Source organism: Colobus angolensis, unplaced genomic scaffold, assembly GCF_000951035.1.
Source record: "Colobus angolensis palliatus isolate OR3802 unplaced genomic scaffold, Cang.pa_1.0 Scaffold258, whole genome shotgun sequence".
In the NCBI taxonomy this organism is placed as follows: domain Eukaryota; kingdom Metazoa; phylum Chordata; class Mammalia; order Primates; family Cercopithecidae; genus Colobus; species Colobus angolensis.
The window spans coordinates 4,294,044-4,314,789 of NW_012115799.1; the positions used below are offsets into that span (position 1 = coordinate 4,294,044).

The 20,746-nt window shown below is 38.2% G+C and overlaps 1 protein-coding gene across 1 annotated transcript in view; it reads left to right on the forward strand.

Annotated features, from left to right (window-relative positions):
• MIS18BP1 (MIS18 binding protein 1) overlaps positions 1-20,746 on the forward strand; it is a 54,185-nt gene that overhangs the window by 3,528 nt on the left and 29,911 nt on the right. The window contains exons 2-7 of the mRNA XM_011947068.1: positions 3,105-3,739; positions 8,060-8,173; positions 8,409-8,890; positions 15,445-15,518; positions 17,202-17,332; positions 20,327-20,414. Coding sequence (XP_011802458.1) covers positions 3,196-3,739; positions 8,060-8,173; positions 8,409-8,890; positions 15,445-15,518; positions 17,202-17,332; positions 20,327-20,414 — 1,433 coding nt within the window. The 5' untranslated portion in view covers positions 3,105-3,195. The remainder of the gene's footprint in view (positions 1-3,104; positions 3,740-8,059; positions 8,174-8,408; positions 8,891-15,444; positions 15,519-17,201; positions 17,333-20,326; positions 20,415-20,746) is intronic.

Here is a 20,746-nt window from a genome sequence, read left to right on the forward strand (position 1 = left end):
GTCCTTTGTAGGGACATGGATGCAGCTGGAAACCATCATTCTTAGCAAACTATCACAAGTACAGAAAACCAAACACCGCATGTTCTCACTCATAGGTGGAAACTGAACGATGATTTTTTTTCTCTGCATTCTGTCTTTAACAAACCACTGGCAAATACTGACTACTTTTTTTTGGCTTATATTGAGTTGCTATTTATCACACGGTGGGAGAAAGGTCTCCTAGAGCAACTTTCTGTGTCTTTAAGAGGGAGGGGAAGTGGAATTTGAGGATTTTTCAGAATCTTGGCTACTCACCTTTATCCTACTACTTGCCTGAATTGGGGGCAGGGACATTAGGAAACAGTAAACTCTGTTTGGTTCTTGTAACCTTTCAGTGTGACCACAATTATCTGACTTTAAATGAAGACAGTTCTGCATGTCCATTACAGACTGATTCTGTTTTCAGTGCTGCTCGCTTATTTGCAGTTTTTACTTTCTGTTTAGCGTCTCATGAGGCTCTGAGGAATTTAGATTGTGTAAACCTGAACATTCTTTGTCGTTTTGCTTTGCAGTTTTCCAGTTTTTATTATTATTATTATTATTATTATTATTTTGATACAGAGTCTCACTCTGTCACCCAGGCTGGAGTGCAGTGGTAGTACGATCTCAGCTCACTGCAACCTCCGTCTCCCGGGTTCAAGTGATTCTCCTACCTCAGCCTCCTGAGTAGCTGGGACTACAGGCATGTGCCACCACATCCAGCTAATTTTTGCATTGTTAGTAAAGACAGGGTTTCACTGTGTTGGCCAGGCTGGTCTTGAACTCCTGACCTCAAGTGATCCTCCTGCCTTGGCCTCCCAAAGTGCTGGGATTACAGGCATGAGCCACCGTGCTCAGCCGAGTTTATTCATTTTTTTATTTTGAGAGATTGTATAACTTTATTGCCTTTCTTTGAAATGAACAGCTAAGCCAGACATGGTGGCTCACACCTGTACTCCCAACACTTGTGGGAGGCTGAATCAGGAGGATCACTTGAGCCCAGGAGTTCAAGACCAGCCTGGGCAACATAGGGAAACCCTGTCTCTATAAAAAAACGTAAAAAAACATAGCTCAGGTGGTTCATGCTTGTAATCCCAGCACTTTGGGAGGCTGAGGCAAGTGAATCACCTGAGGTCAGGAGTTAGAGACCAGCCTGACCAGTATGGTGAAACCGCATCCTACTGAAAATACAAAAATCAGCTGGGTGTGGTGGCATGCGCCTGTGATCCCAGCTACTTGGGAAGCTGAGACAGGAGAATTGCTTGAACCCACGTGGTGGAGATTGCAGTGAGCCAAGATCACATCACCACACTCCAGCCTGGGCGACAGAGCAAGACTCCCCCTCAAAAATAAAACAAATAAGCAAAAAAAGAAAAAAGAAAACATAGTAAAGGTGCAGTGGCACACACTTGTGGTCCCAGCTACTCTGGAGGCGAAGGTAGGAGGATTGCTTGAGCCCAGATTTCGAGGTTGCAGGGAGCCCTGATCACACCACTGTACTCCAGCCTGGGTGACAGAGACACTGTCCCAAAAATAAAACAGAAATGAAGTGAACGGCTAATATTATAACTTCCCAGTACAGAACTCCTGGAACTAGCACATCATAAATATATACATGCATGCATTAATATGTATTTGCAGGATTCATATTCTGTGGAAGAATTACAGTGGTTTTTAGGAGCTCCAGACTCCCAAGATAGCCTTCTTTGTTGACTGTTGTAATTTAGGGATATTTTCCTTCTTTTTTTCTCTGTTATCATAAATTATTGGATTAAATAATACTTTGTATATTAATTGCTTATTTCTCACAGAAGTAGCTGTAGATAAAGATACTTGATATTTTTTGGTCTGGCTATGTTAGAATTTTCTGTGATAGGTTTTTTTATGTTTATATGATGTTAACTAATTGGAATAGTTATAAATTCAGCTATAAGAGATGCTGTAAGTCTAGACTAGTAAGTTCCAGGGTCCTTGGATTGAAATATTTTATTTATTTACCAAATATAGTTAATGCAACTATATGGTTCCTTACCTAGAACCTTAATTTCTAGGTGTGAATAATAAAATTTATACATAAGAAACAAGTTGCAGCTGGGCTCAGTGGCTCACGCCTATAATCCCAGCACTCTGGCAGGCCGAAATGGGCGGATCACCTGAACTCAGGAGTTTGAGACCAACCAGCCTGACCAACATGGAGAAACCCCGTCTCTACTAAAAATACGAAATTAGCCAAGCGTGGTGGTGCATACGTATAATTCCAGCTACTCAGGAGACTGAGGCAGGAGAATTTCTGGAACCTGGGAGGCAGAGGTTGTGGTGAGCTGAGATCCCGCCATTGCACTCCAGCCTGGGCAACAAGAGGGAAACTCCGTCTCAAAAAAAAAAAAAGAAAGAAAGAGAGAAACAAGGCTAAAACTATGTAAACTCAAGTACAGTATTTCTGCTAAAAATTCTAAATAGCACTACATTAAAAGAAATCAGAATGAAAATAATTTACCATTTATTTGAGGATTTTTCAGCTAAGACCTTAAAATGTAAATGCTCTAGAGCATAAAAAATCAGGATTGGGTATTATTAAATAATGGAATAGTTTTTTTTAGCTTTTATTAGACTAGATCATCGTAGTTGCTGCCTTAAAATATAACTGCCTAAAGGGAAAAATTATATTTGTGGAACTTGATCTTTTGTAACCTAATGTATTGCCATTTGCATGTATCTTTTATTTCATTTTGTTTTGTTTTATTTTATTTTATTTTGAGACGAGGTCTTGCTCTGTCACCCGGGCTGCAGTGCAGTGGCACAATCATGACTCCCTGCAGCCATGACCTCCCAGGCTCAAGTGATCCTCCCTGCTCAGCCTCCCAAGTAGCTAGGACTACAAGTGTGTGCACCATCACACCCAGCTCTTTTGTTAAGGAGACTTTAATAAAAATAAAATCTTAGTCTGATTTGTGAGCTATAGATTATCTAGTATTGTTATGAACCAGTTAAACATTTTAATTAGTATAATGTTGTGGAAAGCAAATAAACTTTAAACATTTTCTGCACCAAAGCGTGATAAAGGCTGATTTTACATTGAACTACAGGTTTCTGTGGATCGCTTCTGAAGTTCTGTATGAAAATTGTGCTTAAGTGGATTTTCTGTTAGAAGAACTTGGTTGCTACTGCCTTGTCAAGATGATTGCAACACCTTTGAAACATTCAAGAATTTACTTACCTCCAGAGACATCTTCTCAAAGGAGAAATCTGCCCATGGATGCAATATTTTTTGACAGCATTCCCTCAGGCACACTTACTCCTGTAAAAGATTTGGTGAAATATCAGAACTCCTCTTTAAAATCGAATGACCATAAAAAGAATCAGTTCCTAAAAATGACCACTTTTAACAATAAAAATATATTTCAATCAACTATGCTAACAGAGGCTACTACCTCTAACAGTTCTCTTGATATCAGTGCTATAAAGCCCAACAAGGATGGATTAAAAAATAAAGCAAACTATGAATCACCAGGAAAAATATTTCAAAGAATGAAAGAAAAAGTACTGCGTGACAAGCAAGAACAGCCACCAAGAAACAGTAGTTTGTTGGAACCACAAAAAAGTGGAAATAATGAAACCTTCACTCCTAACAGAGTTGGAAAAAAAAAATTGCAGCATACCTACCTATGTGAAGAAAAGGAAAACAACAAATCATTCCAGTCAGATAACAGTTCACTAAGAGGTTAGTTTTATGTGTTAGCTAAAAAGCTGTAATGTCTTAAGTGTTTAATGTTTCAGACACTTTTTGGTACTCAGAATATAGCAGTGAACAAAATGGACAAAAATCCTTGCCCTTGTGTAGCTCACATTCACGTTGTGGGAAGACATAATTAACATTTTACATAAGTAATTTTTATGGCATAGTAGAAGAGGAAAAGTGGAAAGAGAAAAAGCAGAATTAGGATAATGGGAAGAGTTGGAGGGGTATGTAATTTTCAGTGGGGTGGTCAGAGTAAGCTTCAATAATTTGAATTTGGGAATTTGAGCCCACAAAATTGAATGTGATGATAGATACGTGTATCTTGAGGAATGGGGAAAGATGATCTAGGCACCTGTTACAAATGCCTTGAAATCGCATTCCTGACATGTTGAAGGACTAGCTATAAAGTTAGTGTGTCATGGAGTGAGTAGATAGAGCTCAGGAGGAAGGGATAAATAAGAGTGGGTCAGATAATATAAGGGCTTTATAGGTAAATATAAGAGTTTTGGCTTTTACTGTGAGCAGAATAAGCCATTGGAGGGTTTTGAGCATGTGAATGACAAGATCTGACTTATGAGGTTTTTGTTGTTGTTGTTTTTTAATTAACCATTGTGTACAATGACTTATGTTTTTAAAATATCATTCTGGCTGTTCTGAAATAGAGTTACTGCGGTAAGTCAGATGACAGCCAGTGTTGGCTTGGTTCAGGTGTTAGTAGTGCAGATAGTAAATGTACAGATAGTAAATGGCTGGACTCTGGCTGTGTTTTGAAGGTAGAGCCGATAGGATTAGCTTATAGATTGGGTGTAGAATGTAAAATAAAAAGATATAAAGGATAGCTCCAGGGTGTTTTTTTTGTTTTATGTTTTTGGTTGTGGCCTAAGCAACCAGGAGGATGATTTAACTGAAGGAGGAATGGAGTGTGGGCTCATTAACTAATATTTTGTTATGTTAATTTTTATAATCTCTATTAAAAATCTAAATTTAGGTATTAGGGTGTTGGAAAAAACTAGTTGGAATTTAGGGAATTGATCAAGGTGAGAAAAGTACATTGGGGCATCATTAGCACCTAAATGGTGTTTTAAAAGCAATGAGATTAGATGAGGTCATCAAGGAGTAAGTGTAGAAAGAGAAAACATTTCAAGATCTGGGTCCTGGGGTACTCCAGCATTTGGAAGGTAGAAGAAAGAGTAGAAAGGCCGGCCGGGCACGGTGGCTCACGCCCATAATCCCATCACTTTGGGAGGCTGAGGCAGGAGAATCACCTGAGGTCGGGGGTTCAAGACCAGCCAGACCAACACGGAAAAACCCCATCTCTACTAAAAATACAAAATTAGCCAGGCATGGTGGCGCATGCCTGTAATCCCAGCTACTCGGGAGGCTGAGGCAGGAGAACCGCTTGAACCCGGGAAGCGGAGGTTGTGGTGAGCTGAAATCATGCCATTGCACTCCAGCCTGGGCAACAAGAGCAAAACTCCAGCTCAAAAAAAAAAAAAAAGGTAAAAAGAAAAGAGTAGAAAGGCCACTGAGAAGATGGTGAGGAAGAAGGAAAACCAGGAGAGTAATACTGTGAAAGCCAAGAGAATGAAGTACTTTAAGGTGGGAGTTGACAGCTGTCTGATGCTCCTAATTGGTCAAGTAGGCTGAGATTCTGCTGCTCGAGTTAGCAATGTGAAGGTCATTGGTGACTTTGGTGGAGGGCAGCTTTGGTGGAATGATAGCAATGAAAACATTGCGTGAAAGGGTTCAAGAGAGAATGTGACAAGAGGAATTGGCAATAGTGAACATAAACAGCCCTTTTTTTGAGGGTTGCAAAGAAATAATGGCAAGTGTAGTTTAAGGTTTTATAATTTTTAATACTTGGTGAAATGCAGCATTTTTATATGCTGTTGGGAATAATGAAGTAGGAAGAAAAAAATTGAAATTGCTAGTATGATGCCCTTCAGTAGTTGAGAGGAAATATAATCCAATGCATCATGAGAGGTTTGATCAGAACACAAACAGACCAATTGTTAACAGAAAAGAAAGACATTTACACAGATGTTGGTGGGTTTTTATTGTATGACTTCACAAATAATCTGAAATAAGAAGTAAAGTCATCAGCTGAGCAAGTACGGAAAACAGGTATTGAAGTTTGAGGAGGTAGAGGTTTGAATAGTTTGGGAGAGGCCTAAATTTGATTTCCTGGGTAACGCAGAAGATCTGTTTAAGATTTGTGGACATGAATTGAAAATGTAACCAGTAAATATGGCTGTGAGTTTTCCTTAGCCCTGTTTAGGTGCTAAAGTGCTGGTGTAGAATAGGGAAGGAGCTGGATTTAACTGGGTTGTGATTTTGCCAAATAGAATGAAGTGACAGAAGGACAAAGGAGGGTGTGTGTGAAGGAGTCACGATGAAATTTAAGCTGATTAATGAGGGCAAAGGATCTGAAGGAGATGAGGGATTGTGAAGTGTACATTTTGTTTGAATAATCACTGGATTTGAGAGAATGATCCGGAAAGATGACACTACAACAATTGAAATTGAGATTTTAATGAGTTTCAGTCATTGATAATGAAAGATATTTTACTTGTATTATCTCTTTTAATCCTTTCAACAAACACTATGGGTAGATACCCATTAGTGGTCTATAAATGGGGATTATAAAGAGAGTAAGTCCGCTTGCTCTATGTCTCATAGGTAACAAGTGATAAGTTGATAATTGAATATAGGTATCTCTTAGCAAGCTCATACTCTAAACCACTACACAGTAGGTTGTGGGTATACTGTTGCATTTCCAAGACAGTGACATATTCTAACACAGAGTTTTCTAAGGGAATTTGGGGGTAGAAGTAGGGAGAGTCACAGTCATCTATTTCTCATATAGCCTGGGAGAAAAGGAAGAAGCAAATGAAATAATGTATATTAAAGTGTTCAAATATAATAAGGTAGCATTTGAGAGTAAGAAATACCTGAGTATTTTGAGAATCTGGTGACCCTTTCCCCCAGATAATATAAACACAAATACAAATACAAATTTTGTATATAGTTTTAGAAACCTTTTAGAGAGTCTGCATGAACCTCGGACTCCCACATAAGTGGATAAATATAACTTGTTGCATTTGATTGAATTACTACTGAATTGCCTTGCCATTTCCAGTAGAATGAGTTAAAGATATAGAAACTTATTGTTTCTTTTTGTGACACGTTGTTATAATGAAATCTTTATGTTAAGATTTCTGGCCGGGTGCGGTGGCTCAAGCCTGTAATCCCAGCACTTTGGGAGGCTGAGACGGGCGGATCATGAGGTCAGGAGATCGAGACCATCCTGGCTAACACAGTGAAACCCCGTCTCTACTAAAAAATACAAAAAACTAGCCGGGCAAGGTGGCGGGCGCCTGTAGTCCCAGCTACTCGGGAGGCTGAGGCAGGAGAATAGCGTAAACCCGGGAGGCGGAGCTTGCAGTGAGCTGAGATCCGGCCACTGCACTCCAGCCTGGGCCACAGAGCGAGACTCCGTCTCAAAAAAAAAAAAAAAAAGATTTCTGAGACCAAAGTGCCATACTTATTAAAACATAGTCACTACCAGTCTTTTCAAGTATAAGATTTAAAATTAAACATATAAGATAATTCTTCTCAGGCTCAAATTTTAAGTCTATTATCATCCCCTTTTTGTGTGAAAGAAACTGTGTTCCAGAAACATTAAACTTTAAAGATCTAGGAGGTAAAGCAGAATAAAATGTAAGCAGTGCTATTAGTTCTTATTTGTCTAGTTGAGAAACCTACAACTTGTGAGCATTTGAAGACCTACTAAAAATTGTCTAAAGGATGTAAATTATGGCTGAGTCTGCTGTTGCGTCTCAACATTTTAATTTTTAAGGAGTAAGTTACAACTCTTTGACTGTGTTTCATGCTTTAGAAATTCACAGCAACCAGAAACAGAATCGGAATTTTCAAGACTGGGTGAAACTTTATATTGTAATCTTAACATATACATATCCAATTTGTGGCAGCACAGAATTTCAGATCTCTAGGTTTCTAAGTCTAATACTTTTGTCTAGAGCTGGCGGGTTGTGTCTTGGAGAAGGTTTTAAAAAATTCTTCCTCACCGTAATGTTGGTATAGAGAATGGGGTAAAGGTATTAGAAGATAATACAGCCAAAAATATAAAAATATATGTAACTGTCATATATTGCGAAAGTACTATATTGATCTGATCATTACTAAATCTAAGTGTCTTTATTTCAAGAATTTTAAAATATGTTTTTTTCTTAGTGACTAATACAATTCAACTTCTTCTTTCTTTAAAAAATAAAACCTTAGCCTCGGTCCAAGGAGTTCCTCTAGAATCATCAAATAATGATATTTTCCTCCCAGTCAAACAAAAGATTCAGTGCCAGCAGGAAAAGAAAGCACCACTGCACAATTTAACTTACGGTAAACTATTTTTGGTTTGTTTTTAGTTTGTTACTTAAATATATAGTTAAATGTTCTAGGTAATTATTTTCCTTGTGTGGGCATTAAACTTTGGCTGTGGACAAAAGCTTGAATCGTAAAAGAGACACTGAGAGAAAGACTGGGCAGGAGGGTGGAACATTCCTAACCTAAATTTATCTCTTAGTTTCCTATGATCCTTATATAATTTTTTTGTTTTGTTTTGTATTTTTTGCAGAACTTCCAACTCGGAACCAAGAACAGGAAAATTTTTTGGCTACAGAAGCCCCAAGGAAGATATTAACTAGAGCTCAGTTGGCTAAACAAATTCTTCCCTCAAAGGAGAATGTAGTTGCAACCACTGGGTCCAAAAAGGACATGTTTGTTTTAGAAGGCATTGATTCTGCTGATGAACAATTTCAAAATACTAATGCTGAGACTCTCAGTACTAATTGTGTTCCTATTAAAAATGGCAGTCTGTTAATGGTTTCTGATAGTGAGAGGACAACAGAAGGGACTTCACAACAGGAAGTTAAGGAAGGAAATGACAAAACAGTGCCTGGGAAGAAAGCTCTTCCAGGTTCCAGGAAAGATACATGTAAAATTGTACTTGCAACACCAAGACTTCATATAACAATACCTCGGAGGTCAAAAAGAAATGTTTCAAAACTTTCTCCAAGAACATTTCAAACTGTTACAAATGGAGTTAAGAAAAATCAGGTGGGAAAACTTTTAAGACAGATATTTATTTCTATTTTTACCCCATCCTTCAAGAGCTTGAGCTTTTAATGTTCTCTCATTATTTTTTTTTTCTAGCTAGGATTTGAACCTGTATGCTTCATTATTAACAGTGTCTTCATTATCATGTTTTATTATTTACTGCAGTGACAGTGTGACATAGTGAAAAGAACAGTGAGTTGAATGTAAGAAGAGCCACGTGTTAAGTCTTATCTTGCTCTATTACTAATTGTGTAGTCTTCAATAATTTACCTGTTCCCTTTGGTGATGAACATTGAATTCATTCCTACTCTTTTTTTCTGATACGGTACTATTAAAATAGTTAGATCAATTAAGATAGAAAGGAACTGTAGCATCTGAAGATTTGAGAATTTTTCCTAAATCAATAAAAGACTTCAGAGCATCGAACTGTTACATTAGGACAAATTCTCTGAAGGAAGTGGAATGGAAATACAAGCTTAAGGAGGAAGATGCAGTGTAAAATTTCCAATTGTTAAAGGTTTGCCCATTAATTATTTATTTATTTTTGAGCAAGAGTCTTCTTCTGTCACCCAGGCTGGAGCACAATGGCACGATTTTGGCTGACTGCAACCTCCAGTTCCTGGGTTCAAGCGATTCTCCTACCTCACCCTGCTGAGTAGCTGGGATTACAGGCACCTGCCATCATGCCCAGCTAATTTTTGTGTTTTCGTAGAGGCGGGGTTTCACCGTGCTGGCCAAGCTGATCTCTAACTCCTGACCTCAAGTGGTCCTCCCGCCTTGGCCTCCCGAAGTGCCAGGATTAGAAGCATGAGCCACGGCATCCAGCCATTAATTCTTAAATGCATGATGGTGGTTATCAAATTGAGATGGTGTATAAATTCCATCTAAATTTTAATTAATAATTTTTTAGATGAGGCCTTACTCTGTTGCCCAGGCTGGCCTCTTGGGTTCAAGCAATCCTCCCACTTAAGCCTCCCTTGTAGCCATCTAAATTTTAAAGAGTGACATACCGGTTATGGTTTTATATCTCAATATATTCACTAGAAATCCCATTATTTGAAAATATGTAAACTTTATCTATCTATCTATTTATTTATTTTATTTATTTATTTTGGAGTCTCACTCTGTCTCCCAGGCTGGAGTGCGGTGGCGCAATCTCAGCTCACTGCAACCTCCACCTTCCAGGTTCGTGCAAATCTGCCTCAGCCTCCTGAGTAGCTGGGACTACAGGCGCATGCTTCCATGCCCGGCTAAATGGTTTTTTTTTTTTTTTTTTTGTATTTTAGTAGAGACGGGTTTTCACCATGTTGCCCAGTCTGGTCTGAACTCCTGAACTCAGGCAATCTGCCTGCCTCAGCCTCCCAAAGTGCTAGGATTACAGGTGTGAATCACCATGCCTGGTCTGAAAATATTTAAAACTTTTAATGAGAAGTTTTAGATGTTGAGTTAAAAATATGTGAGATGGGTTAAGCAAAAAAGTTTGAAGACAAACTGTTCTAAGAGGCCCCACAGTACTAATTTAATCATCTCTATAGTGCTGTTTATCTCAGTTACCATAAGAAGTCCAAGCTTCCCAAAACTCTTATCCCTATTTAATTCTGTACATCCAGTAATTCTATCTCAATTTCTCACTCATACCTAACTCTCCATACCTTACGTTGTGTCCTTTTGAACTCCAGTTATGTCATCAGCAAAATGTTTTACTGCCAGTCTTCTATGAAGATTCCTTACCCTGCTCTAACTAAAATGTGGCTTCTACAAACAACCCACTGAAGTGGTGGCTCCTTTTTCTCTCATATCCATCTCTCGTTCCATTGGACCTAGAAATGACATAAGGTGTATCTCTCTTGCTCCTCATTGCTACTTCAGGCAGTTTTTTCTTCCTTCTCTCTAAAGCTTCTTTGAAGCACATGCCGTAAGACTTTACCAGTTGTATTCATCTGTAACACAACCTCCTAGTCATGACCTTGCATTTCTAAGTATTTGACACCTGTTAGTTTTCCCTCTACTACTTCTGTCATAATCTCTGGTTACATCTACACTCATTTAGATGATCCATCCAACCATCTTTTTTTGATAGTGACCTTTCTCCTACCTTTACCCTCTACCATATACATCCCCATGGCTTCTCATTACCAAATAAACATGCACTGAATTTTTCAAACATGCCACTCTCTCACTGCCAACTCCTGTATGAGATCATTCCCCTCTAGTACTGTTCCCCTACCTTTCACCGTCAATACTCTGACCCCTCTAAGACAGCGTTCATCCATCAACTCCCACGTCCTCATTTCGCTAGTCCATCACTATAACCATTAGAGGTTTTAAGTCTCAACTCTCTTTTTTCCCCGTTTATCCTCCTCTGGCTAAATGCTAGCCCTGGTTAAGTTTAACTGTACATTCCTGTACCTCACAGCTGAAAGTGGCTGGAGCAAAACACACAATCATATTGGCTTATCTCATTTTAAATTTGACAACAAACCTTAAATGGGCTGTCAGTATTGCCCCATTAGTCCTGGTACATTTCACTTGTCAGTCTACTCTCTGACTTTCCTGGAAGAGTAACTCACCTTTTCTCTCCTAAAACCTCCAGATCTTCTCACTCCCATTTCATTGAGAACTTCATAATAATCCCATCAGAAAATCTACCTGCTTCTGTTTTCACATACTCTGCTTTTTCCCTCCTATTAAAATGGATGAACAATTTATGCTCCTTTTCAGGGCTCATTCATTTCCTTTTACCTTAGGTGGTAAGGACATTGCCCTTTCAATTGCCCCCTCAATTTTTTTTTCCTGGATTATTCTCATTAACATATAAACATGTTGAAACATGGCCTGCATTTTTTAAAAACATGCAAAGACCCATCTTTCCTTTATCCCCTGTCCAACTCCAACCGCTACACTATTTTTTGTTTCCCTTTATATGGCAAGACATTTTGAAAGAGGTCTATGGTTTTAAGTTCTCCATTCCCCCTTGAACAGGTTTCACCTTAGACTATTCATAAAATATCCACTATTTTATGAATATTGCCCTTTCCAAGTTCAGCAGTCATCTCCATAACACCAAATCCAGTGACAGATTCTTATTTCTTTTTTTTTTGAGACAGAGTCTTGCTCTTGTCACCCAGGCTGGAGTGCAGTGGTACGATCTTGGCTCACTATAACTTCTGCCTGCTGGGTTCAAGCGATTCTGCCTCAGCCTCTGGAGTAGCTGGAGTAGCTGGGATTAGAGGCACTCGCCACACCACATCCTGCTAATTTCTCTTTTTAGTGGAGACGGGTTTTCACCATGTTGGCCAGGCTGGTCTCAAACTCCTGACCTCACATGATCCGCCTGCATCAGTTTCCCAAAGTGTTAATGATTACAGGCATCTTATTATGTCTTTTTTTTTGAGAAGGAGTCTTGCTCTGTTGCCAGGCTGGAGTGCGGTGGCATGATGTTGGCTCACTGCAACCTCTGTCTCCAGGGTTCAAGTGATTCTCCTGCCTCTGCCTCCCAAGTAGCTGGGACTACAGGCATGCGCCACCACACCCAGCTAATTTCTTGTATTTTTAGTAGAGACGGGGTTTCACCATGTTGGTCAGGATGATCTCGATCTCCTGACCTCGTGATCTGCCCACCTTGGCTCCCAAAATGTCTTTTTTTTTGGAAATGGAGTCTTGCTCTGTTGCCCAGACTGGAGTGCATTGGTGCAATCTCAGTTGACTGCAGCCTCCACCTCCCGGGTTCAAGTGATTCTCCTGCCTCAGCCTCCCAAGTAGCTGGGATTACAGGTGCCCGCCACCAAGCCCAGCTACTTTTTGTATTTTGGGTAGAGAGGGGGTTTCACCATGTTGGCCAGGCTGGTCTCAAACTCCTGACCTCAGGTAATCCACCTGCCTCAGTCTCCCAAAGTGTTGGGGTTACAGGCATGAGCCACCACGCCTGGCCCCAAAATGTCTTTCTAAAGAAGTGTTATGCTTTATATTTTGTATTCCAGGATCTTTCCTGATTTTCTACTGTATTGCTGGCCATCCCTTCTCAGTCCCCTTTGCTATTTCCTCTTCCTTTCCCCAGAATCAGTCCTAAAAATGTTGGAATTACTGCAAATCAGCCCTAGAAATGTTTACCTACACACACACTCTAGGCTGTATTTCCAGTGTCATAGTTTTAAATTCCATCTCTATGCTGATAGCTCTCCAATATGTTTCCAGCACAGAATATTCTTCTCAACTCTACACTCATGTGCAGTTGTCTATATGACTTTTCTATTGATACCAGATAGGCATCTCAAATTTGAAATGTGAGAAAACATGAGATTCTCATTCTTCATTTCTTTACCGTACCTTCTCCATTATCCTGTATTAGTACCAACTGTAATACCATTGGCCCCAGTATTTAGGCAAAATTTTAGATTCATCTTGGACTCTTGTTTTTCTCTGATGCTCCACATCCAAACCATGAGGAAATCCCGTTGACTCTACTCTCCTGAATGTGGCCTCTTCTCGCTGTTCAACCACTACCTCCTAGTCCAGAGATGACTGTCATAGCCTGGTGGTCTCACTGCTTCCAGTATTGCTTTTCTCCTTTTTCTCCTTTTTCCAGACAGAAGCTAAAATCTTGATAAAGTCTCGTCTCTACCCAACAGTCCCTTAAAATATCAAATGTTGTCATTCTGTTCAGAATCCTCCAGTAACTTGTCATCTCAGTAGAAAACACTAAGCCTTTACCATGGTTTATGGAGCTGTACTTAGTTAATCCTGGAGATCTCCAACCTCACCACTTATTCCCTCTCACTTACTCCTTTCATATTATGCCTCCCATGCTGCCTCCCTGGGTCTTTGCGCTAACTCTCTGTGCTTAGAAGAATCTTCTTGCTGATATCCATGTGACTCATTCCTCACTTTATTCAGTTCTCTCTTCGTAGATGTTCTCTGACTGTTGTCTTAAAAAGCACCTCATTTATCTAATACCTTATATTTATTTTTCATAGTAATTATCACCACCTGACATTTTCATATTTGTTTAGATGCCATTATCCTGCTTGCCTCCACCCCCCACCCCAACACACACACAAGAATGTTGAACCTAAGAGAGGCAGCTGTTTAGTTTCTCACTGAATCTCCATTATCTAAAACATTGTGTAGAACTCAACAAATATTTGTTGAATGAGTAATGAATGAACATTTTGATATCTTATATAAGCAGTATAATAGTATGGTACAGGATTATTATCTCCATCTGACTGGTGCGTTGATATATCTCAGGTAGTTCCAAATGTGGGAGAAGGTAAAAAGAGAGTAGTATTTACTGCTTCTTCTCCAAGTCCTACCTATAATTTTTTACTTTTTTCAGAAAGAAACATTTAAAAGGGGCTTAAAAACAGAAGCCATGTCTGTGTCTTGGGTGAGGGTAAGACAAGATGGTGGATCCCCTCGCCATTACTACTGAGACCCACGGCTTATAAACCATCCTACTTATAATTTTTTATTTTGATGTATTTGCTTCTTGAGGGTCTTGTTCTGTCATCTGTTGAGGCTCACTGCAGCCGAGGCTCAAGTGATCTTCCCACCTCTGCCTCTCCAGTAGCTGGGACTATAGACGTGTATCACCACACCCAGCTAATTTTTTAAATTTTTTGTGGAATCTTACTATGTTGCCCAGGCTGGTCTTGAATTGCGAGGCTCAAACGTTCCTTCCGACTTGGCCTGCCAAAGTTCCGAGATTACAGGTTTAAGCAACTGTCCCCAGCCGTCATTTATAATTTTTTAAATGAACGTAATTGACGTGTGCCATAACAAAGACTGTCCCATTTTAATGTTTTTTCCTGATTCAGTATAAAACTACAGCTAGAGAATTTGTTTTTATTTGTAAATGTGTAACTTTATATATAATAAATTGCTACTCAAATTATTCCATAAATTTTGACTTTTTTCTCATCAAAAGTAGTTCAATTTTAAATTTTATGAATTGTATATACAAGAATTTCTTTGCATAGATTGTCATAAAATGTGTTCCATTAGAATGATATTTTACTTGTAGTAAGATAATAAGGAGTTCTCTGAGCTATTCAGATGTTTACTTTGGAATAAAATGCTGTTAAATCTAGATTACCAGCAGTCACCTTTTTAGTTTGTAGAAAATTGGAATACAAGTCTAAACTTTACAAAAAAAAAAAAAAAAACCTCTAATTTTTTAAGGATAAAACATAACTGACTCCTTTTCACTCCAAGTTATTGGGCTTTTTGCAGGACTTGGTGTTTTAATCTGTACCTTGGGATTTTACATGATTTTTTTTCGCCACCAGTTGAGATTTAGTAATAGAATATTTGAAGTATAATTGCTTCTTGATTGTAGAACAAATGCAGTACAACCTGAATTCATTCTTTTCTGTTTCATTGTATACGAGAATTTTACCTATTGCTATTTAGAATAGAATGTGAATCTTACATCGATGGCACTAAGGAATATTTGGATTACTTAGACAAGTTTTTTCTTTTACTGTAAGTTAATTTTGTAATGCTCGTGCTGCAAGTAATACAGGAAATATGTTCTTTGTTTTGTACCTGATTAGGTAGTTCAGCTACAGGAATGGATGATTAAAAGCATCAATAATAATACTGCTGTATGTGTAGAAGGAAAATTGATGTAAGTATACTATTTCATTATTCTTTCAATAAAACTTTAGTTATGTGTAAGCACTTAAGAGGTGATGCATGAGAAATAGCATCCTCCACAAAACAATGACCTAACAAGGTTATGAACTGAAGGCAAAAAAGTAAAATTACTGTGCAGGTCCTAGCCGTGTTGATTGCTACCAGCTTTTTTGTTTTTGCATGTTTACTCAAGTTATTTTTAAAATAGTGACAGTGTTTATTTGTATAGTGCTTTTTTTTTTCTGAGGTGCTAATAAGTGGACTGGTATTATCTGCTTAATTATATATGATCAGTTAATATTTACTACATGCATTTCAGTCCAGATTCTTACATCTAAATTGGGACAACCAGATATAAATTACTGATCCAGAAAAGGAATCAAAATTACTTAAAACTTTGCCATACAGCTACATATTAAGTAATCATTGGCACTTTCTGGTTCTCCCTAAAGTGAGAGCATCACCAGGTAAGTGGGCTTTACCTAATTCTGCTCTCTATTAGCACCATTTCCTATTCTTCAAGGCCAGTTTCTTAGTGCTACAAATATTTGTAATGAAATATTATAACTGTTCTCCAGCCTGGGTGACAGAGCGAGACTCTGTCTCAAAAAAAAAAAAAAAAAGTTATAACTGTTTAAGGTACTTATATAAGTTTATAAGTTGAATGTGTAAAATCTGTGTTGTCCATTCTTTATCTGTCTGCTTTGTGCACATTTCCTTCCTATTAAAGATGCAGTGTAGATTGCCTTTGTTGGAATTCCATTGCTGCTGCCTACTACCTGTATTACCTGGGCAAGTTATTTATCCCATCAGTCTCAGTTTCTTCATCTGTGCAATGTGGATAATTGTATTACTTACCTTGTTAGTTGTGCTGAGGATTAAATGAAAGGCTAGAGAACAGTGCTTTTAGAATGTTATTTAAATGTTTCTTAAATAAGTAATTAAAGCAAAAAAGAATTGAACTAATACTGTATTAAGTTGTAATGTATGAGTTTAATCCTAGTTGACCAAAGAAAAGTAACTTGATTTCCTTATTCGTCATGCTTATCATTAGTATGTTTATTATTATCAGTTACCTGATGAATGGAACAGTATTCATCATTTATCTAATACATCTTCATATTTTTTTCTATTTCATATTTAAAGAAATATGAAGAATAGATTTATGGGTCAGTGATTTGATACGGTAATTTCTTTTTTCCCCATTTAAACCTCTTTTGGTACCTTCCAAAGTGAAAGGTAAAAACATTTGGCTGTATAGCAGGGTGAAAAAACACTAGATTAGCTGGATCCAATCTGCTTTTCTGCATAAAAGCTAACACAGTATAGACCCTGAAGGAGAGGGAGAGGGAGATCATCCTTTGGAAGCTTAGCATCAGTTAAGCTGAAGCTGCAAGTATTTATTGCCAGCATCAGATACTGAGACAAGGCCTCTGCTCCCTTACTAATAATATTTTATAGAAGGGACATGGTTTGGCCACAGTATAGTTTTTTTGGTACAATATTGGGATTACAATAGCCAAGCAGTTGAGTTCTGCTTTAATGTTTGGCCGTCAAATATTTGTAATTAGACTAACAACATTGTTAGTGTTGCTGTAGCTAGAGTGTAAAATTATTTTCTGTTAGAAATTTCTATATGAATATTTGACCCTACCAAAACTATTTTTTTTCCTAGAGACATCACTAACATATATTGGCACAGTAATGTGATTATAGAGCGGATTGAGCACAACAAACTTAGGACTATATCAGGCAACATTTATATATTAAAAGGCATGATAGACCAAATTTCCATGAAAGAAGCAGGTAAATGACTGTCATTATTGATAAGTTATTTTAAGAAGTAAAGTAGTTAATCATGTTTCTCACAGTAATACACATTTTTTAACTTTTTAATTATGTATTTTATAATTACAAATAAATCAAAACTAAAAATTAAAACTAATATTATGTAAAACTTGTATAAAATTGGTAATTTTCTCTGATTTTTATCACTCTTACTGACAATTTCTAGTAAGTTATGTGATTTTTTTTTTTTTTTTTTTGGGAGATGGAGTCTTGCTCTATCTCCCAGGCTGGAGTGCAGTGGCACAATCTCATCTCACTGCAACCTCCACCTCCGGGATTCAAGTGTGATTGTCCTGCCTCAGCCTCCTGAGTAGCTGGGACTACGACTACGGGTCCTGCCACCGTGCCCAACTAATTTTTATATTTTTAGTAGAGACAGGGTTTCACCAGCCTGGTTCTGTGCATGACCACTTCCAACATGGCACAAAAAAATGATGCAATAGCAACTGCAAGTAGCTGTGGATAAATAAGCCTGCAACAACACCCGTGGTTTCCTGTGGCCAGTCCTTTTCATGCACAGGATCCACATACGCCCTCAGTGAATGGACACAGAAGTGTTAAGAGGTTTGGGAAATTTTTTTTTTTTTTTTTTTTTTTTGGAGTCTTGCTCCATTGCCCAGGCTGGAGTGTAGTGGTGTGATCTCAGCTCACTGCAACCTCTACCTCCTGAGTTCAAGTGATTACTTGTGCCTCAGCCTCCTGAGTAGCTGGGACCACAGGCGTGTGCCACAACACCCAGCTGATTTTTGAGACAGTGTCACCATGTTGGCCAGGCTGGTCTTGAATTTGTGACCTCAGGTGATCCGCCCACCTCAGCCTCCCAAAGTGCTGGGATTACTGGCGTGAGCCTCTGTGCCCAGCCTAATTTGTGTGAGTTTTAAAATATCAAATGAAATACTCCTTATTTACAAGGAATTATATTATAAGAATATAATTTAACTCCCTGATTCCTCTCTTTGTTGAACCTACCTGGTACAACCCCAGTCCTGGTGTAACCTGATTTTCTACCTATGCCTTACACACAGCTGAATATAACTGGAGAAAAACACATCCAAGTAGTCTAAATTTATGTTTACTAGCAACAAGTTACAGTCCCTTAGTGGTTTCTTGGTGCTGCTTGGTATCCTACCATATTTCCCTAATTCATTCATTCTCCCATCCTTCCTGATGACTCCTTCATATTTTGAGAAATCTCCAATACCACCTCCTTTTTACCCTCTCTCAGGTGGGCAAAGTAGGGGAGAGGGCAGAGCACCTGAGCAAGAGGAACAATCAGAAGGATATTTCTTTACCACATCTACTCACCTGCTTGGATCAGCACCCACTTTTATTATGGATGAACTAGCACATTACTGTCTGTCAGCCTCTCCATTTGTACACTAGCTCTCATTTTCTCTTTTACTCAAGGACATTATTCCAGTAACACTCCCTTCTCCTTTTTTTTTTTTTTTAAATTTCTCTTTTAACCACATTTCTCCTTTTAGCCAGTATTGCTCTCATTTATAGCAAAACAACTCATATAGGTTGTTTATATTTACTTCTGTAAATCTAATTTCTCTTGAATTTTCTTCCATTTTTTTTTCTTGAACTCTCTTTAACCTCCGGTTCTTCACCAAAACAACCCGTATCAAAGTCACCAGTGGCCTCCACATTGCTACCTTCAGTATACACTTAACAGAGTTAATCATACTTACCTTTTTGAAATACTTAGCTTCTCTAATACCATATTCCAATTTCTATGCTGCCTCACTGACTGTTCCTTCTTAGTTTCTTTGTGTATTTCTCCATTTTTTCTAATAATGGGGTAGCTTGGGGCTCTTAATACACTCTGTGGTGTGCTGATTCCTTTTAGTCTGTAAATATAATTTATGTGATGATGAATGCGAATTTTATATCTCAAAGCAAGACCTCTCCCGTTAGTACCCAATTCATTTTCCCTCTGTTTATTTGACATCTCCACTAGGATATCTGTAGGCATTTCAAACTTAGTATATCTAAAACCTGATCTTTTCCCTTAAATTTGCTAAATGATAGTCTTCCCCATCTTTCCATGTGTCAGTAGCCAGAATTCTTGGAGGCATCCTTAAATTCTCCATTTCTGTCATACCCACATCAGTGTGTGGGTCAGTACATCCTATTAATATATCACCAAAATATATCCCAAACTGAGACCTCTGTAGCATCACTATAGTCCAGACTTTCCTCATAATTTGTCTGGATCTTTACAGTGGCCTCCTAACTGGTCTCATTCTTTCTCCCCTCGCTCTTCCACAGGCTCTTCTCAAAATAGCAGTTTGCTTTAGCAGTCCTGTTAAATAAATTAGATCCTGTAGCCCCTCTGCTTGGAATCTTTCCATAGCTTCTCATCTTGGCCAAGGTAAATGGCCAGTTCTATAAAATGACTCTAAGGCCTTATATTATAATCTCTCATGCTGCTTACTGCCTCTGTTGCCCATGTGAGTGGCCTCCCAAGTTCTGACCCCTCCTCATGCCACTTCAATTGTTTCAAACAGGCCAGGTATACTCTTGCCCTGCACTTTATGTTTTGTTTCCAGTATTCTAACCCCATATTACTGCATAGCTCAATCAGTTTGTTCAAATGATGCTATTTCATTGAAGACTTCCCTGATTATCCTTTTTTAAATTGCTGTTCACCCCTCTACTCCCCCATGAACATATCAATACACCTATCCACCCGTCCTGCATGACCGTCTAACAAACAAGATATTGTACTTATTGGTTAGCTTTTTTTTACACATTAGAAGGCAAGTTGCATGAGGATAGGAGTTTTTGTCTGCTTTGTTTACTGCTGAATTCTGAATATCTATAATAGTACCTGGTGCATATTAAGCAATAAGTGCATATTTCTTGAATTATTTAATGAATTAATTGTATCTCTTTAAAATTCTAGGCTTTTAAATACTTTTTTTGTTGTTGTTTATCCTTAAATAGGGTATCCAAATTATCTCATAAGGAAATTTATGTTTGGATTTCCAGAAAATTGGAAAGAACACATTGATAATTTTCTGGAACAGTTAAGGTAAAATGTTGTTTTATGTTTTTAGAAGTCAACTTTATTGAGATACCTTTACATTTTATTATGTGTGTGCATAATTTACATTTAATTATGTATGTGCCACCATGTCCAGCTAATTTTTGTATTTTTAATAGAGATAGGGTTTCGCCATGACGGCCAGGCTGGTCTCGAACTCCTGGCTGCAAGCGATCCACCTGCCTCAGCCTTCCAAAGTGTTGGGATTACAGGCATGAGCCACTGGGCCTGGCCTGAGGTACAATTTACATTTAATTAAATGCACCTATTTTAGATATTTGTTTCTTGGAAATGCCATTTTTTTTTTTTTTTTTTTTTAT